At 40.9% G+C, this 27,592-nt stretch overlaps 1 protein-coding gene and 1 non-coding gene across 4 annotated transcripts in view; one reads left to right on the plus strand and one right to left on the minus strand.

Moving 5' to 3' along the window:
* The window catches only part of LOC100546352 (uncharacterized), a 101,019-nt gene that overhangs the window by 61,863 nt on the left and 11,564 nt on the right, over positions 1-27,592 (minus strand). The window lies entirely within an intron of this gene.
* Positions 1-27,592, plus strand: part of DRC11 (dynein regulatory complex subunit 11) — an 86,075-nt gene that overhangs the window by 36,997 nt on the left and 21,486 nt on the right. For both annotated transcript variants that reach the window (XM_085227595.1, XM_085227596.1), the window contains exons 7-11: positions 7,373-7,457; positions 13,712-13,840; positions 18,443-18,518; positions 23,414-23,520; positions 23,718-23,813. In XM_085227595.1, coding sequence (XP_085083721.1) covers positions 7,373-7,457; positions 13,712-13,840; positions 18,443-18,518; positions 23,414-23,520; positions 23,718-23,813 — 493 coding nt within the window. The remainder of the gene's footprint in view (positions 1-7,372; positions 7,458-13,711; positions 13,841-18,442; positions 18,519-23,413; positions 23,521-23,717; positions 23,814-27,592) is intronic.

Raw genomic sequence — 27,592 nt, forward strand, 5'->3', positions numbered from 1 at the left:
AAGGTAAGGAATTCAGTAAATGCATGGAGAATTTGACCTGGCCTTTCTTTGAGTCAGCTTCTGTATTTTTGACCTCACTCTGGAAAGAGAGGGAAGATGTGCAAAAATCAAAACAGATGAGAGTTTAACGAGACTTTTGAGCTCTCCAGTGTACCCATTACTCCAGTGGCCAAGTTTCCCAAACATGGTGCTAGGCCCTGAGGGGCTTTTCTCTTATCCACATAAGGATTGCACAGTGCAGTCCCATTACAGCATAGCTGACAGAATTGCATTCTTCAGAAGGCTGTAGGCTGTCATCAAGAAGATGACACTGGAAATGAGCCTAGGGACATCTATCTGTGGAAGGTGATGAGCAGCCCTTCACCTAATGAGACAAACCACTGAGGAACATAGCCTGCATCCTGGCTCCAGTAAATACTGGGCCATGGAAACATCCAAAATAGAATGAGGAACCAAAGAAAAGTGTAAACTTAAGAAACAAAACATGTTGGATGTCTGTGTCTGCAGGTCATTCCAACAGCTGTGATGCACTATACTCTGTCTCTACAGTTATCAGTCAGATTGATCGAGTTTGTATTTTGCTTTTAGACCTGCCTTGTACGTTCTTGGTATCTCAACACTAATGGATTCCTAATACTTCCTTCTGTAGTTTTCAGAGAAGTAAAACCAGAGAAGTTCTGGTTCTCTAGGGCCTGTTTCAAAATTTTACCCCAATTGCATATAGTCAATTTGATGAATTCCTCACTAATAAGGCAGCTACTGACAGGCTTGGTAGGGCCAACAGCAGTAGAAATACTGCAGACTAGACTACCATGTGACAACTATTACGTGCCCTGCTCCTCATTCAGAAACCATTCCCTCCAAGGGCAGTGATGGGATCCAGATGTCCCTGGGTCCATCAGGAGATGCTTTCACTTCACATAGACTCACAGCAACCCTGCCCAAGACTGTTTTGCCTTGCAGTCAAGTCAAGGAAAGTATATTGATTCATAAGAATCTACTTTCCAGTCGCTTTAATTTTATTTCCATTTCTGTGCCACGGTGGGTAAATTTAATATCCAACTTCTCTAGACTTGTCTAAGCTTTCGGTATGGGTTGGATGTTATTACTAATTCTTGCAAGCAAGTTCATTTACTTAGGGCAGGGTCTGACTGACTCTCAGTCCTGAATTAATGCAGATCTGAGCTCCAAGAAAATTACTGGCAATCTTTTTTGGGGTGCAGGCAGGGGCATGCAAAATCACTGGCACCGAGACATTCTGTTTAGTGTTGATATTGCCAACTTTTTTAATCTGATTTTTTTTTTTTTAATTTAAGCTGAATTATTGAAGGTGTTAAATAAGACTTTTTGTTTCCCCTTAGTAATATTCATTCCCATGTTGCCTTTTATTCTCATTCAAAAACCCCAGCAGTACTCGCAGAGCTACCTTCCCATGTTTCTGATAAATTTCAAAGAGAAAACTTGAGCCAGGAATATTTGGTCAGAATTCTGAAGTAACCAATAGGTCAAAAAATCCTTTTATGGCAGGAGGCAGGATAGACAGAAGTTGTGGCACAGAAAACTTATGACGAGGCCTGTCTGAACAGGAACAGAAATTCTCTTTTTTCCTGGTACACTAATTACCTACTGCTATCCTTAAAAGACCAGGAGGATTCTGGAAGACATAAAATAACTTTGTGACAAAGCAGAAGAGCCTACTTATTTCAATGTAAGAACTATTCTTTGGGAACTCAAGAAGCTTGAGAACAGCTGTACTGGGTCAGCCAAAGGTCTACCTTTCCTGGCCAATAAAAACTACGTGTAATAAAACTATCACAAAGAATTACCACATTCCACATTTAGAGCTGCATCCCCCAACAACTGTTCCCAACTCTTATTCGTCTTTGAAGCTCAGTTCTACCATTTCAGATCTAAGAAAGTCACTGAGTACCCCAAAGACCATCTATTGTTTCTCATTATCATAGTTACTGTAATAGAGGATATCACCTTTCCCACACTTAGTCCTCCATGGGAATGTTTCTTCTTGCACATTACTGGCCTCACAACACTCGATCTTAAACTTAAAGCCAAATATTTAGCCAGAACAATAAGGGTTCCAATCCTCCAAACACTTCTCCCTGCAGGTCACCCCACTGAATTACTTCTCTGCATAATCCTCAAGCAACTGCTCGGAGGATCGAAACCATAGATAAAACATCAGTTGTAATATGTCTGTCCAAACCCATTAAAGATGACAAGGAGCCTGTGGAAATCAGTCTTGCTATATAAGTAATTCTATATTTGTGTAGGTTATTTTTTCTTGAAGAACTAACAGAAGCACACGCACAAAAGGAAAGAAAACACAGCAGCAAAGATACCTAAAATAAACCAACATTTCCATTTAAGAGAACACATATCGAGTTGGATTACAAGAACAGGCAAGAATTACAAACTAAAGAGGGGTTTATTTCTTTTCAGGGCCCTCACCCTTTGTTTTTGTTCTTTTTCTGTACAGAACCCTCTGGTGTTCCTTCGTCTAGAAAGGACAACCATCATTCATGCCTTCTCTTCTGTGCACAGCCCACATCCTTTCTTAACCTGAAAAGAGTTAAATGCTCTTCTTTTCTCCAAAGAACCATTTTTTATTTTCGTGACAAGGCCTTTCATGCAATTAGCTAGAGAAGTGGTGGCCAAAAGGAAAGAATAACACACGTAAAATCACGCCAGAGAATAGAGTAGGTAGTAACTTGTTGAGTCTGTTACTAGACAAATTGTTTAAATCAACAGTATGTTCTCATAAATCAACAGCCATATTTAGCCTTAACTACAACCATTCCTGAGCGATGTGGAATAGAGAGAAAAGACACAAGGAAAAACAGTGATGTTTCTGAAATGAGCAGGGTAGAAGCACCAGATGTGATGAGCACAATGCATGGCCATTGTCCAGACAAGGAATTTATTTTCCAGGTCGGAACTGGGGTACCGTGGCATTTCAGTGCCTAGCAGAGACTTCAGCAGGAGACTGCCGATCACACTGACTCGCATCAAATCTGGGGGTGATTTGGAAATGTTGAAGAACCATCCAAACCTCATTAAAACCTGGGCTGTGCGCTAAAACAAAATTGAGCCCAGAAGTGCCAGAAATCTATGCTATGATCAGAGACAAAAGATTTTACATTGCAGACCATAAAAGATCATTCTTTTTCAATTACAGTTGACAGATCTAAGCTATCATAAGAGGAATAACTTTGGAAATGGGGAGGGCAGTAACTGAACCAGAGAAGAGAGCATGATGTAGCTAGAGTAGCAACACAAGAATCTCATTAGACCCTTTCTTACTTAGCTGGACGTTGAAGAGCATCTCTTTTCACTCTTCCATCTTTGTTCATCCCCCTATTCTTCCAGTTGAGCTGTTTTGATTTAGATTTAGGGCTTCCATTCACTCCAATTAGATGGCTTTTCTGTAAAGCTGCTTACCAAACCCATACTATGCTCCCTTTGAAAGGATTGCACCACTTTCCTGAGAGGTAATGAATTTCTCACATTCCACAGTTTCAAAGCGTCCCTTCTCCGCAATTTTCCAGCAACGTTCTCTGCAGCAGACACACACATTGAATAGTTCTGATAAGCCAGTGGCTCTGTCCCAAAGAAAGATATTTTGCCTGCCACAAAGTCTGTTTGGCACTTACTGTCTGATTTGCAGCAGTGCAGGCAAGGTTCCCAAACAAGTTTCTTTTCAGTAGCCTGTGGATGCACAGCAGGGAGCAGGTCACCCACAGGAGCCATCCTCAACTCCTTCCCTGCAGGTTTCCCTATGCTACTGCTGGAATTTGCCTGGGAAGTTTCTTCCCAGCCCTCAGTCTTTAGTCTCACCTTGTTTGCTTCTGTGCAGCCACTTGAGTTTAAGTGAGCAGCCAGAATTTTCACATATTTCACCTGTTCTTTTAGAACTGTACCCTCCATATGAAGTCTGATGGTTACAGGAGAATTTGTTCCTGCTTTTGCTTCTTGTCCTAAACACGTTGTCAGCACTCCCACTGAAGCAAACATGTTGAAAATAAGAGTTGCGTCTTCCAGTTCTGGCATTTGCACATTCTTATGCGACGCTGGAAAAGCACAATCAGATTATTTTCCTGCAAGTCTTGAAACAATAATAAATAACAGATCCACTGAGTTTTGACTTGCCTTGGATCCAGGTGTTTCTGACATGTGATGTATCTCTCATAAATTACATGCTCCAATAGTCTTCTCACCCAGAGCTTAATTTTTTCTGCATTCTCCACTGCTTGTCAGTGTGCAACCGGACTTTCAGGCTTGTTTGATCGACAGTTTAGTTTTTGTATACTATTCTCTTTGCAATGACACGCAGAAAAAGCATGAGAGCCAACAACCTTTGTGGGTTATCTGTCATCTAGGTATAGCGACCTACACAAAGGAAGCATCAAGGTACTCTGAATACCAAAAATCAACTGAGCAGATTGGAGGAAATGCAACCCAAGGGGTCTTTTTCACTCAACCAAGAGAGCAACCTAAATAACCAGCCTGAAATTCTCATCTACTGATCTCTAATGGTCTAAGGCTTTACAGTGAGTGTTCTTACACCTCACCTCTCAGAATTAACAGAAGATGGAGGTGCACATATAATGCTCCTCATTCCACTTCGATTTTCAGGCTTGTTGCTAACTATGGGAACATATACAGCTCCACCTTCTGCAAATTTGGGTTTTCTGTATGGTTGTTCCATTTTCAGAGTTGGAACCGAGAAGGGTTTCAACTGTCGAGCCTTCCTCCTACACCTCACCCTCCTGGCTCCATAAAACAAAACTGCATTCTCTAGCTTGGAGAAGTTCCTACATCATCTGGTTTTGTTTTCTTTCAGTGTTACTGCCTAAGAACCGGCTCTGATCATGAGAGCTTCACTGGTTGTAGGACGTTTCTAAAAGGGAGTGCCATTTAAAAGTGTTTGAACAATTGTCACTCTAAAGCAACCTCAAAATCAGTCCATGTGTTTGGAAGATCCTCTTTGTTCAAGGAGTGTTCCCTCTTTGATGTGGAACACGACTGATCTTCCTAGGCAACAGGTAGCACACCTAATGGAGCAAGGATATAGGAACAGCCTTGTTATTTGCAAAGTGCCTACTGGTCACTTATTTCAGCCTGATGCTTTGTCATTACCAGCAACCATAAAACAAGCTTACACAAAATACTGCTTTGGGTCCAATTGAATCCAAGCTAGCATTTTACAAGAAATGCATGAGACAAACCATTGTGGTGGCATTTTGAGTAGGCTGCTGCCAAAAAGAAAATGGGGAAGGAAATTGTGACTTATTGCATTTAAAGTGGACTTCAGACCAAGAAAATCAGTGGCTGAATTTTTCTGTACAGATTTACAGGTCAGGTGAATCCCTGGCTTAACCTCTGAACTCAGAGGGTTTCATAAGGAAAGGAATTTGGTTGTAAGGGTCATGCATGTCCACAATTTCCAGGCATTACAAGATTGAAACTGTAGGCATTTAAACCTGGAGAAGCAAGAGTAAAACCCACAGGAGGTCAGACAGGAAAGTGAGATGAGAATAGTGCTCCATGTCTGCTGACCAGCAATTGATATGTATGAAAAGATGAAGTTCAGAAAGAACAAACAGATGTCCCTAAAGAATCAGCATGACTGAAATGTGCAGTAGCTGCCTGCTCTCAGGTCACGGATGACCATGGGAACTTACTTTCTGCATGATCCTCAACTAAAGACCCAGCCCCCAAGCAGCTGACAGGATAGTAAATGGCTGACAATTTTTTTCCTATCACTTCAAAAGATTGGCATTAGCTTCTATTAACATCAGTTTGTTTTGCAATGTAAGCTCTTGCAAAGTAGCTGCCGCAAAAAGATGAGTCGTGCCATCCCAAAGAACTGCACCAACTATGAGCAGAAAGATCACACAAGGATACAGGTTATAAACAAACCAGATCCTGCTTCCAAACTGGAAGAACTTGATAGAATTTCATTAGCACTCAGATATACACTCATCATATGTATCCAAAAGGTAAATATTTCTGTCTGCAAAGATTATAAATATTTTTTAAAATGAAGATCTAGTGCAAATACTAAGTGTAACACTAATAAATATTGAAAGCTGGCACTAATACTACATCCAGTGGGTGGTGGACTCCAAAATGATTCTTCACCCGCAGTGCATATTGCCTTTCCTTCTTCCCAGCTGGCATCAGTAAAGTAGCAACAGCCTTAATATCAGATTTTGAGATTTCTTGCTGCTGTAAGCCAGATTTGTAGCAACGTTTAAAATAATGTCACATTTAATACAAAATTGAGCTATTTTCTGGCTGCTTAGAATAAAAACAAAGCACAATCTACCATCCAGTAAACCTCATGATGCGATTTTTTGAAGCCAAAAGCCCATTATTAAAGAAAAAAAAAAAAAAAAAAAGAAAAGAAAAAAGACCCACACTAACAAGGGCACCCTTTTGTTGATGCAGAGCAGTTTCTGGGAAAACAATGAATAAAGTTCTAAATCTGCTTGCCTATAGAACCAGTAATTGCAGAACATGCAAGTCAAAGCTCACAATCACAGATGAATGTATGTTTATTCTTCTCTAATTGGTATTACATTAATAACAGCTAGAGATCCAAACCATACGCACTGGTCTCAGTTCAAAATTGAGTCTACTGCTTAACAGTAGGCTAGGAAAGTCCCTTAAGATACCAGTTGTTTTAGAAGAATGAAAGCAATTTTTATGAATCATGTCAACCTTTTGAGTTACTTTCTTCTCAAGGGAAATTTCATTTAGAGGAAACATTACTTTTTGGTTTGAAAGCAGCACAGGTACTTTTCTGAAGTGTCAGAATTTGGAACAGAAAATTGTCCTGATATTACCAAACAGAAAATCTTACTGCTGTAATCCAAAAAGCTATTGATGTGAAAAAAATAACAGATTCTTATCAGTGCAAATGGCCTTTGGACTGTAATTACATACTTTAATCTTTGCAAAAGATCTGGGCACACCAATGCTCTCCTTCCTATCACCCAAACACAAACACAAAGCCTCTCAATTTCTTCCTTTACTACCCAACAGTGCCTGTCCATTGCAAACTTTTGGGGGTGGAAATCGTGTAGACATACGATTTGGAATTTACAGATCAAAAACTGATTTAAACAAAATGATCCTTTTTATAAAGCTGGATGTTGAAAGAGCAGTGCAGAGCTAGAAATGTAAGCACTTTAATCTGCATTTCTTAGCTATGAAATAAATCCTAAGAAATTCCTTAAGAAGTTTTGATGCTTGATGGGTCATATAATGGTACAAAAAGCCACCACCACAAGAGGCAATAACAGGTGAAGAAATATGGATTTTAATTCCTTTTCCATCTTTTCTCTTGCAGGCATATCATAGGCAGGTTTCCTGATTATCCAGCAAAAGAAGCAGGAGGTTCAATGGCTATTTTTTCTCAAAAAACTCCAGAGCAGGTACTGCCATACTGCCACTCCTTTAATTCAAAAGGCTAATTGGATGGTGGAAGGAATCTCTATAAAACATGTTTTAAGTTGCAATTTTTCTGAACAAAGTCTTCAGGAATCTTGTGGTTAAAGGGTTCACAATGAAAACGAAACAGTTGTTTTCTCCCAAGGTAAACCACAAAGCTTGACTACCAAAATTAGTTCCCTTTTAGACTATGTACCCACTTAGTCATGGTGGAAGGCACCCAGCCATGCAAATTACACAGATAGATGTCTGAGGGAGCCAGGAGCAACAGGCTCAGCTACAAAGAGTCACTCTCCTATAGCAAAATCCACATGGTTCAATTGGTGCTAGCTGGGATTGGTATGGTACCCGTACTGGTGCTAATGGAAGTATATATCAGAGAGTTTAATTCTCATCTAAAGAGCTTTGATTTAAATTGGCATCCAGGGCTGCCATGTTTAGAAAATACATTTTGAAATTGGTACTACTGTGTCTGCATTCCATGTCAGCATAATCTACCATTAATGAGTTTAAACAGAGAAGAGTTTCTTATGCAGGTAGACCTAGACCTTGATTTGCTGCCAAGTTTGAATTTGAACAAGGAACGTGTTCAAGTGAAGGACTTAGCTCAGCTCATCTTATGTAACGATCTCAGTTGTTTTTCCCAGTTAGAAACCAACAAACAGAAAGCTCTTCTGGTTTCTCTGCTAATGGAAGTGGCTGATAATCTGTCACGCAGGGAAGGTGATTAAGAGCAGCTAAAGAAACGAAGGCAGCAGTTGGCACTCTGAACCTCTTCCACTATCCAGAATGATCTTTGCAGGACAATGAGTCTGCTGAGGGAATTTATAAATAGGAAACCCTGCACATGGGAGCAGGATTTGGCCCCTAAGTGAACCAGTCATGGTGGCTACCAACAGACTAGGAAAACCAAACAGCCACAGATTGACCTCTGCAGTCCTTAAAAGTTCCCCTGTTGAGAAAGGCTGTTGTATTCATTAGCCGCCTGCCACCAATGATCTTATACAACTATGGTAAAACAATATTTTGGATTCAGTCCTTGGAATCATTGGGAAAAGCCTGGGGCATGCTAGCAGCATCCGCGTGGTGCGGGGAGATGTAAATACACGTTAACCCAGCATAAAGCACAGTACTCTAACCATTAGTTACTTTGCTTACAAAAATACACAAGAACACTGCAACAAACAGCTCTCTGTGCCTCGCTAAAACCAAGCTCAGTGTATGCTCCTGTTTCCATCAAGTTCAGAGTACGATAAGGTCAACCCCGCGGGCCCTCTGCATCTCAGTCGCTCTGTTGTTCAGTCCCAGAGTGAAGGAGACCAGTCCATTAAGTTTTCAGCTTCTAAAGTAGAAACACATGCCAGAATCAAGAAGGCATTGTTGGCTGCCCTGAGCAGCAGGGAAGCCACCCAGCAAGCATGGCTTGCTGCTGGAGAAGGCTTTGGGGACACGATGCTAATTAGAGGTGCGAGCAACAAGGATAGGCACAATTCAGAAAGAAAATTAAAAAAAAAAAAAAAACACATGGCAAGGAATTACACTGAGCAAAACTGGAGATGGCAGTATGCTCTGGGGAAATATTTTCCCCATTCTACTCCCAGCTTTGAACTCCCACCTTCAGCAATTTTGCTGTGGTTCCTGCGCATCTGCTTTCTCTTTGCATAAAATATAAAGGAAGCCAAAAGCCTGCAGAGATTGTTCTGCTGCCTGTTTTCCCTGCATAAAAGGAAAAATACTTGTAAGGGAAAAGAAAAAAAAAAAAAGGCAATTTTCTTGGAAATTTTCACTAGCAATTATCTGATTTTGAAGAAATCCCCTGAGCCATTTTTTCTCCTCCCTTCCTATCCAGCACAGCTGAGAGCAGGAGGTGCTTCACATGCCCTTTACAGGCATCCAAAACGCAGCTGTCAAAAGGAAGTTTCATGCTTTTACCTGAATGTCAGAAAAACAAAATATTTTGTATTCATCTAGGCCAGCCTACATTTAAAAATCCCAAGGCTAACTGGTTTTGTTTCACTTTGGTCTACTTGGTCTACTGTGTAGCATTATAAATGAAATCCTGACCCCACTGAAGTTAATGGAATTTCTGTCCTTGAATTCAGGGGAGACAGAAGATTTCACCTCTTATATGTATTACCTTCCCAGGATGGGTTGGTTGCTCCCAAGTTAAACTCCATGGAAAATCAGGGCAGAACTGTATTTAACAAGTGAGAATTTTATAAAGCTTAAGTAAAGACACTTTGGGGAAAATAAAATACAAATTAATCACTTCACGAACCATTGCTGCATTATTATACATTCTATATTTCTTTATCTTTTGACAACTCTGACCTTACTTGACTTTGTAATGCCTCCTGCACAATCTGCTTTCAAGACATTTTACAAATGCTTTTCAAAAAGGTAAGCCAGAGAGATCCCAATGCAAGATACTCAGCCATTTAGTCAGAAAAAATGTACTGTCTCAACTGAACATGAGTTTTTCTCTACTTCCTATGCACTTTTCAGGAGCAGAATCTCCTGAAGGAGTGTAATCTCCCTGCATCTGTGCCAGACGTCTATCCCTAATGGTTTTTTATGTTTTGCTCCAGAGATAATCATCAGATGTGACAATTTTTGGCTTTGCCCCACACTGCTGCCAACAGAACGATAATCTCTTCCTGTAGTTCATTAAGCCTCATCACCATGAAAGTAAGCCAAGAGAGCTGTCATTTAGCAGTCATTCCCTCGCTCCCAAACCCCCTTCATTACCAACATTAAGTAGCTTATCAAAATAAGACTGAGATTTTGGTTAGACGTTCAAATTGCTGCTTGGAGCTCAAAGTCATTTCTATATTACCATAATCTCAGTATTTAATCCGGTAGCATCTAGAGAAGGGGTGAGAAAAAGTAGGCATTAGCTGCTGATCCTGAGCCTCATTTGGCAGTGGGTGAGCTATTAGTGGCACTAATTACTATTCATTACTGCCGACAGTTAAAGGTCCTCACGAATCCCAGTAATCAGTGGGATTGTGAATAGCAGTGCCAGATCCAAGCAGGTTCTTCACTGCCTCTTGGGTGTGATAAACTTGTCTCTGCTGGCTAGAAAACAATCTAGGTTGTGTGCCTAAAGCCAGGCAGCATCAACAACCTCTTGAGTGTCCTCAGGTTGGGGGAAAGAGAGATGTACAGGCAATGTAAGTGAACAGATGCTGTTTGGGATGCTACTCTGGATCATGGGGATGGCATTTCTTCCCATCTCAGATGGTCTTGTTTCCTGGGAGAAGAAACATTTTTTGTTTTGTTTTGTTTTTGTCTTAGACATCAAAATAGCTTCTTCCTCTATACAGTTCTCAAAGAGAGCAAATTTTCTCTCCAGAGACCACAAGCTACGTGCCAAGTAAGTGTTTCTGTTCAAAATGGTCTTAGAGCCAGAACTGCAAGGCTCCAAGGCTGTCTCACACCCACTGTAGCTGCGGATTTGAAATTCCCAAGCTCTATTTATTTATGTCTACAACACTAATAAAGGCAAAACGCTCAACAAAGGAATTCTTTCAAGGGATGAAGGAAGGGCTTATTCTTGAGGAAGAACGTTTACCCCAAAGTATATGCTTGCCTGAGCCAATGCCAAGCTTTCTGTGATTGAGGAGCAGAGAACACAAGCGAGTCCTGCTGGCAGTAGAGAGTTTCAGATACTTGGCTCATAACTCCAACATAATGCATTTGCATCCATAGATGACACTCAGTTCCATTGCCTCTTTCTTTCCCAATAAAGAGAATTTGCATTGAAGAAAGTTTGGGAACACTAAAGCTAGTGTATGAGTAGAAAAGTTGATTTGGCTTTTATAGAAGATCAGTTTAGAGAAAAATGTCTTTTCATCCTTGAAAGTTACAGGGCAGAAGTAATCACCTGGTCTGCAGGGCTCCTACAGAAAGACTAGGAAAAATGGAGGCTAAAATTCATCCACCCTTACTGATGTGCATTCTCTTCCCCAACATTAAGAGTTCTCAAAGCACTTTCAGCCTCATTTCAAAAAGAGGCAACCTAGCAAAGAAAGGGAAGTGTAAAATAATTTAGGAAGACACCTGCTTTTATTTCTACCATGAAGTTTTCTTCAGTGGGGAAAAAAAAAAAAAAAAAAAAAGTATTATAATGCAGGTGAATTGCTTAGTATCTCAAACTAACCTTTGCTTGTCCTTTCCTTTCATTCCTCTTCTATTGTCAGATTCTTCAGGCTTCTTCTTGTAGCTGGAGGGGAAATTGTTCTGTATAGAAGAGTACGAACCATTCAAGGTTAGATACACAGCTGGTTTCACCCCAGCTCCCAGTCCTCTGCAATTACGAAGCTGCTTAGAGCAGAGGCGCAAGCAGAGCTGCAAAATCTGCACTAAAGGAACATAGAGGAGAAGGTGTATCTGATGCAGAAAAGGAAAAATTATATTTGCCCTGTCACGCTCTTTTGGGAAGCAGAGACTTCAGAGAAGTTAGGCTTCAGATGCTGGCCATGCTGCCAGCCACGTGGTTGCCCACATCTCAGACCTGCACATGGTTACACGTTCTGCAAGACAAGAGGATAAGGGCGGTTCAACAGTTCCATCCCATTATAGTGGGTTAATAAGCACAGAAGCTTGGTCTAACCCTATTCATCTGTATAAAAACACGAAAACTAGTTGTTGCAATCAGATTCTGCATACGCATAAAGCATTGCCAGTAAAACTTGGTAACACTGCCTAAAATGAAAACCATTTGCTGATCACATGCGTGCTTACAGGAATCCTGCTGGATCAGTCCACCGCTGAGATGCTGGAAGTGTTATGGCTGCCCTTTGGTAGGCATGCAGAGCAGAGGTTGGATGCAGGAGGGACCAGGTTGGATTTCTGGCCGGGTATCAGCGCTACAGTATAGGATGCACTCTGGGTAGTGCTGTTGGTTTTGGATACAGAAAGCCTGCTGGGACACTGAAAACCTATTTTGAACTCTAGTCAATCTATTAATCTATCCAAGAAGATGAAATGCTTCACTGCTCATCACTGCGAGATATGTCGGAACGGTGCTTGGGGTTTAAATTACCATATTTAATTAAATGTGCAACACTGGAATGCTTGGGGAGATCCAGTAATGAAATTTCACTGACTGCAAAATATAGCCCGTGTTGCCCCCCCTACTTTCCCTGTCCAATCTTTAATGCATTAAAATGCATTTCATAGAAAACAAATATTTCTACTGTTAGAGGAAACATTTGCCTTAAACTTGGAAATCTATTTTCTCTGCTTTCACGGTACTGCCAGTATTAATGATATATTATTAAGTTGCATTGACCACAGATCTTTGCTTTTAAACTCATCAGTACACAATCTTAGATTTCATTTCTGGCACGAGAGAATCAGAGGCATCTGGGAAGAAGGAAATAGTAGAAAAAGCAAATAGTAGTAATGTGTAAATGGCCAGGAAGTGAGCTGATACAGCCCTGCCCAGTTATCAGCTGCTGATAGCTTGCTGGGATAAAGATGCTGGGCTGTCTGCATATCTGTCAGAGCTCATCACGATATCTCTATCCAATCTCATCCACAAGAACAATTTCAGTCTTTAGCCAAATATTGAAATTAGACATGCCTTGAGGCCATCTCTCAAAATCTCCCTCTATAAAATCAATCTTAAAAACGCTAAGACAAATCCATAATCCAGCCCTAAACCCAGAGGGAACTTTCAGTTGTCTATCATTAGGATATTGTGCTTCTGGGTGGTTTTGGGAACCATTCATACTGCATAAAAGCCCTGGTGGTTTGGGACATGAAAATCACCACTTTCTGAAAGATGTATTAGGATAGTCATGCTGAGGTTTGCCTGTCAGCACAAATGAAAGGGGTCTCTCTGTAATGGATCAGCTTTAAAATTCTTCATGCCATGCCCAGGATCTGCTGAAATGCAGATTTGTAGACTCATGAGCACAATTCAGGGCCTTCCTTCCTCCCTTTTTCAACTCTAAAGTGGTGCAGAGCTATACAGGCCCACTCCTCTATCCCTCATAATGCAGAGAGGCTATTTGGAGTTGCCATCACCATCCAAATTACAAGAGGGGAAAAAAAGCAGTAAGTACATCACAACAGAGAACTACCAAGCAATGTACTGGATACTGGATTTCCTCCGTGTTGGAAAGGCAAAACCAAGGGAAAAAAAAATGTATGCTGGTTCGTAACTCTTACAGCATGCCTAACATACCTTGCATGTGAACATTCTGACACTCCTTTCCTTCTCTTTCAGGTTGCTGCAGAGCTGGCTGACCAAAGGGAAATGGCTTTGCAGAAGAAATCCGAAAAGGAAAAAAAGGAAAAAGAAGAAAAAGGAAAGGAAAAAGCAAAAGGAAAGAAGACACAGAAAACAGGAAAGAAAGTAAGGCTTCACATAGGAAAACTTGTTTGTGAAAATGAGATATAGTAGAGTCTACTCAGCTGTAAGTGGACAGGGGATATGAAGTTGTATCACGCTGATACAAATAGTGACACTGATGATCACTGGGGTTTCAGCTTTAGGTTCAGGAGACCCAGGGAATGTTTGAGGCCAGTCCCCCTTAAACTTTCAACCACTACCATAGCCCCAGGGAACTCTAGTTTACCTCTCCTGTTTTAGGAAAGGAGTCTACATAGCCATAGTTCAGCTCAGTGGGGAGAGCTGACATAGGTGGACAGAATGCCAGAGACACAGATGAGAGGAACAATACACTTTATGGCTTTGGCATTGTTTCCTTTTGTGCAGACAAAATGGTGGCCAGTTTCATAACCAAGCATCTACACTTTCAATGTGGACTATGGAAAAGTTGGTTATTGCTGCCCCTTTACATCGGAATTAAGGAAACAAGAACCTTAATCTCTTTCAGATACCCATTTCCAAGCTTGCTTGGACATCTAGATTAAATTTAAGTACAGTTTGCTAATGGCCAGCTGTGCCTTTTGTACTGCAAGCCAATATTTTGTATGCCTGTAAATTGCAGTCAAGCATTTTCAGTTTACGTTCTTAGGATATGAATTCTTTTCTGCTTCAAGTCACAGTGGACACCACTTAATGTATGAGAAGTTCCCTGAAGTCTTTGATACACTCAGGCTCTGGTTACCCTGAAGGTGTGCTTCCAAGTTATTTCAGAAACAGCTTTACTGAGGAAGGAACCTATGAAACAACAGTGCAGTGACTAGGGGCATCTTCATAACAAAAATTGTAGGATTTCACTCAAGCAACTGCTTTTGCTTATTATAGTATAAACAAAGTTGAAGTTTTATATATATATAAATATATATATATTTTATATATATATATAAATTTATATATATATATAAAATTAAAATATATTATTTTAATGTGGGTCATTAATCTCTTACTGAGTATATGGAGATGTCAGATTGTTCTGGCACAAAGCTTAAAGCTTACTCTTCTCTACAAATTTTACACAATTTGATTTTAAGTCTTAGCCCTGGAAAAGCAATGACAAAAAAAAAAAAAAAGATCATCAACCATCAGTCTAGACAGATCTCATAACAGCTAGCCAGGAAACTAAACAACATGAACTTAGGAAGAACCAAACTAATTTGGATGAGGATATCAAAAGTCTTAACTTGCAGCTTAGTTAGCTGTTTTCAACTTGTAAAGATGCTGATTGGGTCATTCCAAACAGAATATGGGATTTTTTTTTCCTTCATAAATGAAGATGTACAGCAAGCTGAAGGAGAAGCATGCATAAATGTGTTTTCCAAGCTCTGAGCCTGATGTTGCTTTGCCAGCTAGAAGAGGCAGTGGTCAGTCCAGTATAGAATGTGGAGAACTGGAAGCTTTCCAAGTTCTGTTCATACATCTATAGATGCTCTTCTTCCATCAGGGTGACAGCAATAGGGAAGGCACCAAACTCCAAGGAGTGGGAAGTGGAATAGTGATATCTTAGCTGGCAGACCTGAGCCAGCCCAAGTGGAAGGAGGGAAGGAAGAGGAGCATAACGCCTTCAGACCTAAGCCAAATAATACTGATACCAAGTTATCCATAAAATTTCAAGACACGCTAGTGCCAAGTTTGGTTCTGCTGGGTCACTTCTTACTGTGACCCCTTAAATCAGCACAGGCATTGCAGATCTCTGGGGAAGATCAAGTAAAAGTATGTGCAATGAAAGCTATTGCTTTGAAAAGCTTTTGAAATTACAGACTTGCAAGAGCATTGCTATTCACAGCTACACAGAAAGAAGATGCTTTCACAAGGGTGTTCTCCAACGGCTTTGTCCTTGTCCTATGTCCTCCCAGCTTTGCTGGCCCAGAACAAAGCACCTGGTCTTGCAAAGGCAATGGAGAAATCTATTCCTGACAGTCCAAGTCAGTGAGGTGTACATGCTAAAAATGCCAAAACCAACCTGAGCTCCTAAAGCTGGATGTCAGCTAACATCTGCTTAAAACCAGCACTTTCACAGGATACATTTGATTCTTTGTTGTGTTTCTTTCACCTTTTATTAGATAAGAATCAACACAGTGCCAGAAATGAATCTCTTTTCTTCTCGTAGCCTCTGCAAGGTTGTTTTGAAACTGGGTGAAATAACAGCATAGAGCTCTGAGGCTTTACAACTCAATGTCTTTCCCATCTCTTCAGCCATCACAGGTCCTGTCAAGTAAAATTCCGAGCCATTATATCAGGTTCTCTATGGTTCATTGAGAAAGAACAAAGGGAACATTTTCTCCAAGGTTATAATACTGACAGGGAAAAGTAGATATTAAGAGCAGTTGGGAAGTACATGGAAAAGTTCTAACAGCAGGATTCTTATTAAAATAAGTATAGGCTATAAGTCATAGTAGGGCAGTCAGAAAAAAGCCTTGCTTGTAACTTCAGTTCTTTAAGAAAACAAAAGTTTGATCCCAGAAGGAAATTTAAATATTTCTGAAGCCTGATAGCAATCTCTAAAGAAGCATATTTGATATCAGAGCAACTTCATTTTCTTCTCTGGAAGGTGTTGATCTGATTTCCCATGGGACAGCTAAGAACAAAAGCAACTTCTGCACCGTATGATCCCTTTCACATGCTAGACCAGCCTGAGCTGCTTCACCCAGTAATGCACTGCACTTTGTCTCTCTCACCAGATGTGAGTGCAACTGAGCAATCCCTAGATTTCATCCTCAAGTGTTAAACAGTGAGACATTTTGTCCTTAGTGAAATCCATTAGCAGAAGCTCAGCACAGAGTCAGTTCACCATCCTGAATGAGAACATAAAGCCACAAAGCCATCTGACTTGGGCTAAACTTAAGAAAGCTTCAAAAACAAAAATGCTTCTTTCCATGTTTGTGCTTAAATCAGAATGTTTGAGGTGCTTTAGCACGTAACACAGAATAAGCATGGATTCCATCATAGAATCACCAAGGTTGGGAAAGACCTCCAAGATCATGCCATCCAGCCAGCCACCCACCACCAAACACAGAAAAATACATCAACTGACTTCAAAGGAAAAGAATTCCTTTGTGTTACACTGACTCCTATGCTGTCACTATAGGAAGAGGGAATTCAGAGCAGCATTTTCCAGCTGTTGTTGGACATACGATGGTTTTGATTAAAGTCACCGAAACCAACACAACAATATTATTTATGTTAGCGTAGAAAAATCAGTTAAACTAGTAGTTAAAATGACTACTAGTCATACTAGTCACATTTTTAGCAATAAAAGGTACGTTAATACGCATCCTTTCTTATTGAGGTTAAAAATTAGTAAGTCCAATTTTAAGGTTGTCTCTTTGGGGTTTTTTTTGTTATTATTTTTAATACTTAGCAGTTAAGTAATTTCTTTTAGACCAGCGCACTTTAATGATTTTCTAAAAGACATAACAAAAAATGTTGAAAGAAGACAGCAGAGTTGGAGCATGCCTACTGCAGATTTAAGAATGCATCTGAAAATGCTACCCCGCAGAAGCTGGGAATACACCAGAGCAACTGGGAATTTCAGCTCCAAGTATCAAATCAACAAATACTTCCTTATATTTAACTCAAATTGTTATCGATTAAGAAACTCCTGAATCTCTTTCAAATATACCTATGGATCATAGGATAGAAATGGTGAATGTTTTGCATGTTCTCCTTGGCCCAGACTTTAATTACTATAATCCTTTAATTAAAAACATATTTAATAATTAACATAACCTGTCTGCAACTGTATGTGCTGATGTAATGGCACTTAGATACAGAAGCATATGTAAAGTTCTTGCTTTTGGCTTCTTTTAGTTATTCCAGGAACTAACACACTACAAATTGATTAGCAAAGCCACATACAACCTATATTATCTTGGGTGAATCCACATTTGGCTCTTCCTCCATTTCCCATACCATTTCCCATATATCTATTTCCTTACTAACATTTTGAGGACTCATGACTGATACAGTATGCAGAAACTTGGAAAATCCTGTCAGAAAGTTATCAACTTGAAATATAAATTCAATGAAAATAAGCTATTTGAGGAACATGTCAACATCATTTACTTTAGACTGGAAAACGTCCATATGTTTTGCTGGAGTTGAAACAAAATATTTTGTTTTTCAAACTGCACCAAGTTCAATATTTTTCTAATTATGGATTAAAATGAGGTTTCAACCAGAGTTAACGCCAAATTGGGAATTCCTTGGGGAGAGAAGGGAGGCAACCCAAGAGCAACTGAAAAAATAGCAAGGTAATTTAATTTACATGTTGCAAGCAACCAACAAACCTAAATTTAATTCTTGAAACCTCAGTAGATCAGCTGATAAACTAAAACTCTGCCCTCTTCTTCTTTTGAAGAGGATTTCTTTAGAGCCTGCTTGGAGGACTGTAGTTGAAACACTTCATGATGGTGTGATAAAACAGTGTGTCTTATTCCTTCAAATTACATCAATTCTTTAAAAGTCCAATGAAGATTATGATTTTTTTATATATATATATAAAATGTAACATATATATAATGTTTCTGCATACTAACATTCTGTTTTTTGTTTCACCTTCCACAAATCTAGGAAGAGGATGAGGGCTGGAAAATGGCTCCAAGTAATTTCCTTCCAATATTGGAGGAAGGAAACAGTCAATACAAAGGTCAGTACAAAAAGATAACAATTACAGCTGGAATGCTCTTCTAATTCAGCTCAATCTGAATGTCATTCCTATAAGGTCAAACTGTGCAGCTGCCTGAACTGTGAAACATTATAGAAATGGAGACATTAGTTTAAATGGAATTTAGGAAGGGAGTCCCTCAATACTTCAAGGCTTCCTAGAGGTCTTTCAAAATCATTGTGTTAATCATGCAGGATGGTGATATGGTCATACATTTCTGTACGAAAGTGGCCCAACTAGAACCGAAGAGCTTCGCTGCACATACAGAGGCTCTCTTAGATTTTCTGAGGGCAACAGAAGTGACATTTCAATAGCAAGTCATTTAAATGCACTGTCAGAGAGGACTAAGTGATCTTAGAGGTCTTTTCCAACCTTAATGATTCTATAGCAACTCAGCTTCCCAGTGCTCCACAGTGCTTCTTCTGCTGAGTCCCTGCAGCATCTAGTGCTCCTCAATGCAATGCTGAGCTGTGAACTCACAAAATCCTTGTGTTTGTCCAGATCATGCTCCTGCAGGTTATGGAAAACCTCACAGGGGCTTTACACAATGACATGGCACTGGGTGTGAGTGTTAGCAACAGAAGCACCACAGAGGCTGATAAGTTCCTGTGATAGGATTGATACTCCACAGCTATCTCAAGGAATGAGTCAGGGGGCTTATGAGGGGAAGAGAAATGTGTTTGTCACACAAACTGTAACTGAATCTAGCTCATGTGCTGTCATCTCTATCAAGATACATCCTTTGAGCACTGCGGAGATATAATACGTGTTGAGGTTACTCACACTAACTTTTTGTACAAACAGGAGGGCTGTTCTGAGGGTGTTGCATCTCACAAAGCCTCCCAGGGACTATACAGCAGCACATTAGCTGTCTGGGGAGCTTACATTCCCATTCAGGCACCTGGATCGAGTCCCTAGAGCCAGTGTGAATAGCTCTGCCACCCCATTACTGAAAGCACTTGCAAGCACACCACAGTCTTGTGCTCAGGCACAGGCAGCATCCTTTGGGGGCTGACAGAATAAGCTCTTCATACAAGCTTCAAAGAGTAGCTGCAGTTTTGTCTTACACACAGTAAGAGCCTATAGCCATCCAGTTAAGCTATTCGACACCATATTTATTCTCAGTTAACAGCTATTAATTCCTCAGTGCAGCCATCTCCTGTCCCATTCACCAGCACTTGATGCTCATGTCGTGCCTGATCACACAGCTATCACACCCTTCATTGTAATTCTACCTGCTGGCTGTTCAACAAAATGTCATGGATGAGGTTCAGGTTTTCAAGGCTCCAGAAGGAAATCTGTTGCAACATCTGACAAGGGCAGCGCAAGCCATTTCTTGTATTTTTTAATTTCAGCCTGCTTTCATTTCCGCAGCAGAATTCTTTTGAAAAAGCAGCTTGAGTTTGGTCTTTCCACACTGGGGCTTTCCTCTATTGTTATATCAAAATAGCTCAGTTACTGTCGCAATCTTCACAGAAGTTCAAGTTTATTACTGCATAAATCTTGAAAGCATCACTGAAGTAAGGAAGCTGAGTTCACTAAGATTTATACCAGGTGCCTGCAATCAATTTATTTCAAGACCCTTTTGGATGTGGCTGCAGCCTGCTGAAACGATAGCTGTCCAAACACTGAATGTTTTTGTTCTGTCACCTCTCCCCCAGCTCTTAGAATTAAGAAAGCCTTCCCATCCTTTGAGAGTGGCCAATGTGTTCCTAGGTTGCTTAAGCATTTAAAAAGAGACAGAACTGTTTGCTCAAAGTTCTAAGCATTTCATTTACAGGCGTCTCCATTCCATTTCCCCCTCTCTCTACCAAGCTAAAACCATTAAACAAACCTCAGTGGAACTCAGGAACACTTCTGTTCTCCCAAAACTGTATTTGTCAGTTTTACTAGTTGCTAAGCTACATTTGCCAAGTCCTATCTCAAACACTTACTTTACATAGTGTTGCTGGAAACAGCCAATTTCTGTGCAAGCAACATCTGCTTTTACAGGGGAATAGCAAAAGCGTACGTGGAGCAAATGTAAGTAGCCTGAATCACCTCCTCAGCCTTCTTAGGTTTCATTTTTGCAAACCCTCGTGCTGTAAGGCAGCAAAGCACTATTTCTCCCATTTTACAGCAGCCAGTTGGTCCTTAACTTGCTTGGTGTTGGAATTGGAGTTCTACCCAAACACCCACTGTAATGTGGGGTGACACTGTGTGCTTTTACCTCCTGTCAAAAGCTTTGAACCCTTTTGCCAGAAAGCAGTCACATTAAGAAGAAAAGCATCATGCTTCAAATCGAAGTGTTTTAATTAATAGTTGCAAGCTGCTCTGAAATTCATAGAAACATCATAGAATCGTCTGGGTTGAAAAGGACCACAATGATCATCTAGCTTCAACCCCCTGCTATGTGCAGGGTCACCAACCAGCAGATCAGGCCACATCCAGCCTGGCCTTGAATGCCTCCAGGGATGGGGCATCCACAACCTCCTTGGGCAACCTGTTCCAGTGCCTCACCACCCTCTGCGTGAAAAACTTATTCATTTGAATTACCTGCTAGTCTGCAAAGGGAAAACTAATGCTGCTGAAGAGATGTCAGCACTGGCTGTCTTTTGACTAGCTTGGAGAGGTATGCATACAAAGAAATCCAAATACAAGCTTGCACTGCTTTAGAAGGGGTGATATAAATTGCACTGCACACGCTCACAAAAATAGCTCCATAGCTGCATGACAGTCTGTAACAAAACACCAGGCTCTTCTGACTGACCACTGCAGACAACATCCTCAGCCTTCTGACCTCACCTTAAAAATAACTTTGAGGTGTTTTGTTGATCTGTGAAAGAACAACGTAGCATCTAATGTCTATGAGCTATGCACCTCCTGAGATCTCTAACCTAGTGGCTAATATAACGCAGAGGACTCATTGCCAGGGAATAGCAAAGACAGCGCCAAGAAGCATCACTGCTTTGTCTGCCATGAATATTAACTGCTAATCAATTTACAAAAATGACAACATACAATCATGGAAAGAACAGAATAAAAAAAATCTGCGGATCCCTTCATGAAATATAAATACCTAAACCTTAGCACTCCTATGAAAACATAACACCTGCAACCTGTTGACCCAAGCAAGAAAGTGTTTAAAAATTCACATCACTCCTGTGTAACATTCCCTTTCCCCAAGGCTGAAATTCCAAACTGGTAACCCTGGAGGAGGTACATTGTAACGAGGGCAAGTCAGCTCTCCTTCTTGAAATATTATGTGACATCTGTCATGCTGCCTGATGACCCATGAGTAATTTAAAGAAATTTACGTCTATACCTTTGAGTTTCTTTCCTCGTTCCTTAAAACCCGCTGTCCTTCTCCATCTTGACCACGTTTTGTGATGGAACTAAGGCTACTCACCTGCAAAAAACTGTTCCCCACATGTAAAGTTGCAAATACTCTGCACCTAATTGGGCTCTGAAAATTCGTCGAGGATGGAAATAGCAGCCAGTATTATATTAACGGGGCTAAAACCAGAATGATCTCCTATGGGTACTGTGAAAACCTTTCCGAATTTATAGTGCCTTAGAAATGGCAGTAGGTACAGGAAAGAGTTCTCTTTACAAAACGGATTCATAAAGCAGCCTATGTCTTAAACTAGAAAGCTGTCATTTTAAATCATCTGGAAATTGAATTAGTGCATACTGCTGGAGATTAGCTGTCATTTATAGAGATACTGCTGGGGCTTGAAATGCAAGGAAGTGAAAGTTATGGATTGTCCTCTTTAAATTAGCTAAAAAAAAAAAAAAAAAAAGTAGAAAGAGGAGAGGCGTTTCCATTAAAAAGGTACTTTCTGCTAATAGCAGAGAATTCAGACATGCACAGAGCTTGCCAGACTTCATTCAGTTTTCTTTCTGAAGACCAAATTACAGCTTGCATCAACAAAAATAAAAAAGCATACCTCCACATCATTAATTACTTTATTATAAATAAGGGGCTTTTTTAATCATTGACCTGCATCAGCTTGCTTTGATCCTGGAGTTTGGCCTCCTTATTACTTCTGCTTTGGAGAACACTAAGAGATGAAGGTGCCTTATCAGATGGGTCCTGTGTCTTTTGGGGAAGGACTTCAGCCACCTTTCAGCCTATGAAGCCTAGGACTCCCCAAATGCATTCTACATCATTCATGGGTGGATGCACATATTGCTTTGTCAGATGTGTTGTCCTATCTCACTCCTATGTCTGTTGCATATCCCAGTGCTTCTGGCTCATGTTCCAACTCCATTTGAATTCCCACAAATGTCTGCAACAGCTAAAGTACTCTTTAAATAAGCATTAAAGGGTTGACCAGGAGAGAACAAGGAAAGCTGCCTGGAATAAACAACGCTTTCCTTTGGTCTCCTGATTTGTGGCAGCCAAGAGCCACGTAGCAAGCACATCCCTCAAGACAGGAGCTGTGTTTGCATCTGTTTTTTGGTAAAGAATTGAGCAGAATGCTGGTAAGCAGAGAGAAAAAGATGCCAAGATCAGACATGGTATGGTTAAGCAACACTGCACTGTTCAGAGCAGATAGTGAGCAACACTCCAGGCATTCAGCTTTACAACCAGCAAATGACAGCCTCAACGTCCCATTATTATCCCCCTGATGCCCAATACCAATTTACAGCCCAAGGCAAAAAAAAAAAAACAGTTAACCTCAAGATTTGCAGATCTTACCACAACGGGGCTCTGAACATGGTAAGTGTCCCTCGAGTCTGCTTCTTTCATACCACTAATAATTTAATAAAAACTGCCTACAACTAGCTTTTTTTTTTTTTTTTTTTTTTTTTTTTTAAGCCTCCAGAAGCAATTGGAGAAATAAACGATTTCTATAAGTTTTCTCCTCTTTTTTCTCTCTTTTGGAAAACAGCCGTTTGGCAGAACAGAGACGAAGGAAGGGATTTCCTCCAGGATCATGACCCAGAGCTGATCAAAGCAGAGAAACGGGAAGAAGTGGAGGAAGAGATCAGAGTGCAGGTGAGCTGACAACAGTGAGAGGACTCTAATAACGTGCATTGCTTGTGTGTATTTCTCTGAAAATGGAAGAACCAGTCCTGGCATGGACCTTACTTCCTTCCAGAGTGTCCACTACCTGTTCTCTGCTTTCACGCTTCATTGCAAGGTGGTGGCAGAACAGAAGACTTAGAAAGATTCAATTGTGTGTGTCTGGATAGGTGGATGAATTGATGCAACAAAGGCTGGAGAATCTCAAGCTGGCCGTGGATGGAGAGAAGAGTAGCAAAAAGAAAAAAGGGAAAAAAAGTGAAAAGGTAAGAGCACCAAATTGTGAGAGTTTGGGGGTAGACATCAATTTTCTACCCACGGTGTGATCAGTGCAAGAGTTAGACTCATGGATACCAATTGTAAAACGGTAATTGTACATCAAACAACCACTTTCAGTGTCTTGGTGAAACTTATAGCAACGTACAGCTGACATCCAGCCAGGTGCACCTTATTTAACTACGTTGCTACTTACTATGGAAGGAGCTGGGAATGCGTGACTAAGCCAAGTTTATTTAAATCTATCAAGACATACATCATTTTAACGTGTTACCCACATGTCACATTCACATCTATTTGCACAGCATTGCTATACACAAAATACCATAGCCCTTGGTTCCCCGAATTCTATACCCAAGCATTTAAACTAGAGATCACATCAGTACAAAATAACTGGGAGCTTACAGATCCTACCATTCAATCAGCAGTTCCATTTAAAAGGCGCAGGGCAAATAGCCAACCCTAATCTCGTGTTGTGTTCCATTTCTGTAATCCTTTTAGCGTGCAAATATTTGATTTTGCAGTACTTCTACTCGAATTATCTTGAGAAATGCTCTTTCACCCAGTGAAGGCACAAGGGCAATTCAATAATGAAAGACTGGAGCGACTCTGAAAAGTGATACTGATTGGGTTTCTAGGTCAGTTTCAAAAATAGCGAGGCTTAAGATGCCCAAACTGAATATTGGAGCAATCTGTGAGCTGTTCTGGGCAGACATGTTGGGCTGCTTCAGATCAGCTGGACAAAACCCTGCTTCAAAATGTCACATTGTGATTTCAAAGCTTTAAGTCAGTTTGTTTCTTCAGCGGTGTTGGGGTGGTTTTGGGTGGTGAGAGTTTATTTAACTTTTGTTTTCCCATGTTGTGCCGGTAGCCAGAGAGAAGGGGGGAGGGGAAAAAGGAAAAGCAGTGCTAATTAAATAAGTTCCCAAAAGATTTTCTTTGAAAAACATTGGTTCAGATAACTTTAAAAAGAAGTGGTGGGGATTGTAAGGAGCTGTCCAGTTCAAAACATGTTTTTCAAACAGCTTCACATCAAATTTTTGATTTACAACCTCCACTTAACTTCAAAAGCAGACACTTCATCCTATCAAGAGTTACTCTCTCTGCACCTGAAGATAAAAAGCCCATTTGCCACCTCTGGAATGATAAGCTTGGGCAGAAAGGCAGATTGCTCTGCTCATTATGAATGGGTCTCCAGATCATTAAGGTAGCCTGGAAACACCTAATTAGACTGCACCTGATTTGCAACAGGCCAACCACTGTCATTTGAGGCAGAGCCCACGTGCTCCTGCCCATGCTGGAAGCATCCCACCCTACTGACAGTTCTGCTGTTAATTGTCATTACGGCTCAGAGACAAATATCCTCCTTCAGAGACGCACTGTGACTGAGCAGGACGTGCTCCAGGTGCCTCCTGATTCTCAGACACTCACAGGGGAGGAAATGAATATGCAATAGAAACAGAGGTGCATCTCTGCATGATGCACAGTGGCAGCTCACTGTCTGCAGACCATGGATCAGCGGACTGAAAGTGTAAGCCTCATACACTGCTGCAGACCTGCTGTCTTTACATTGCCTTTGCACTCAGCGTAGGAGATAACAGATAGCTTTCAGCAGTCACTGATGTGGAAGTTGCATTTGTGTGCTCTTCATCTCATCTATTACATTGCTTTTCCTGCTCTAGTCCCCAAAGGAATTAAGGACTGGCTTCGTATCCATCTGCAGGTAAAGCAGCCCATTCTAAGTGAACACAAAAGGCATGGCTAGAATGCCAGGGTGAAAAAAAAAAAAAGCCAGGGAGAGGGAATCTAGGTTGCTTCTGAAATAGGGCTTGCTAGCATCCCAACAGAGCTTTGGATGTCCACTTTGATGCAGCCAGACAGAAGCAAAGCAATTACAAGGGGGAATAGTTTTAAACTGAGACAGGAGAGGTTTAGATTGGATATTAGGAGAAAGCTTTTCACCCAGAGGGTGCTGACACACTGGAACAGGTTGCCCAAGGAGGCTGTGGATGCCCCATCCCTGGAGGCATTCAAGGCCAGGCTGGATGTGGCTCTGGGCAGCCTGGTCTGCTGGTTGGTGACCCTGCACGTAGCAGGGGGTTGGAGCTAGATGAGCATTGTGGTCCTTTTCAACCTAGGCTGTTCTATGATTCAATCCAGAAGAGATTGACTGTAGCAGCTGCTACAAAGAGTTTGACATCACTCTGAAGACTTGGTAAAGGCAAAACTGCAATAAGGCCAGAATTAAAGACAGGATGGGTATGAGGACATTGATTCACAATCCCCATTGGATTTTTTGTAGCCAGTGAAGCTCAGCCTCCTATCCCAGCATCACACGTGATCCAATGAATCCACTCCCAACACTTACAGACTGAGACACTCATTTCCCATAAACAACAAGAGCACTCTCTTTGCTTTCCCCCCCAGTTGGCAGCAGTCTCGAACCAGGGCCATGTTTGCTCATGGCAACCTCTGAGCTACTGAAAACATTCTCCTGAGCCCACACAGCAAGACAAGACACCACACTGAGCACAGAAGAGTCTTCTGTCATCTGCCAAGTAATAACAAACGCAGTTCACTACAGAGAGATGTGTCAAAGCAGAAAATAACCGTATGAACGGATGGCTAAACAGAAACTAGACTGACATTTCAGAGATAGGAACAAGGAAATTTCCATTATTAGCAATGAGCATGTTCACATTCATTAAACATTATCATTTCCTAAGTAAAAGCAGCTCCCAGCAAAGCATTTTGGAGGGAAGCCATTGTCTACAATTCATATTTCCCTTTATCACATCTCAGTGTTTGCCAAACTTCCCCTAAATGCTGATGTGATTAGAAAAACACATTTTTCAACTGCACAGTACATTTTTGCCTTGCATTTATTGCTGAAGCTGCCTCAAGGACACCACCAGTTGGCCAATAAATTCACCATATGCTTAGTGTCTTTGCATAGGTAGAAATTAGCTTTTCTTCCCAGTCCCCACGATAAGCAGCTTCTGACTTGCTGGAAGAAAGGTTAAAAGAGGCAAAGCTAGAGGAACACAGAAATAAACTGACGGCATCTCAGTATTTCCTCAGTCATTAAAGCAGCATTGCACATACCTTGTTCTTCCTGCTTCTTTTCTTTAGGACAGAAGCCCATTTGCATGTTCTAAGGAAAAAAATCTGTCTTGACCTACTACCCATTTAAGTGCATGCCTAAATTTAAGCTGTAGAAGTAGTCCCGCGTGTGTAGCGCTACTGAAGCACTTAGCATGGACACAGGTTGGGTGCTGATATATAGCACAAGGATTAATGATGCTCTCCACTGCTAATTACCCCTAACTATATTTTATATCCCTTAAGCTGTAATTAATGGAGGAGCTTGATGCTACTGATTCACGTCTTACTATGTTTTCCTTTTTTTATTCCCCCCCATCAGTGTATAAAGAATGCAGCTACCTAAGACATAACATCTTCCCATAGTGAAAGCATGTTGAAAATGTCAAGAGAAGAGCAGGTCATGTTCTTCTGACCTCATCAAACTTCTTTCCCAAGGCATCAGGAAGGCAAGGGCAGAAGGGATGTCTATTGGTTGGGAAGTCAGCTGCATGGGCTGGGGGATTGTCTCCAGGTCATGCACACGCAGAGGACCTGAGGGATGCTACTGCATGCATATTTTAACACAATATGAAAAACTTGAGCAGTATCTGGAGAAGCAGATGGGATCTCACACCCTTCTTCTTCTGTAGGTAAAGGCTATGCCCACTCCAGGAATGAGGGAGAG

Source organism: Meleagris gallopavo, chromosome 7, assembly GCF_905368555.1.
Source record: "Meleagris gallopavo chromosome 7, MGAL_WU_HG_1.1, whole genome shotgun sequence".
Classification (NCBI taxonomy): domain Eukaryota; kingdom Metazoa; phylum Chordata; class Aves; order Galliformes; family Phasianidae; genus Meleagris; species Meleagris gallopavo.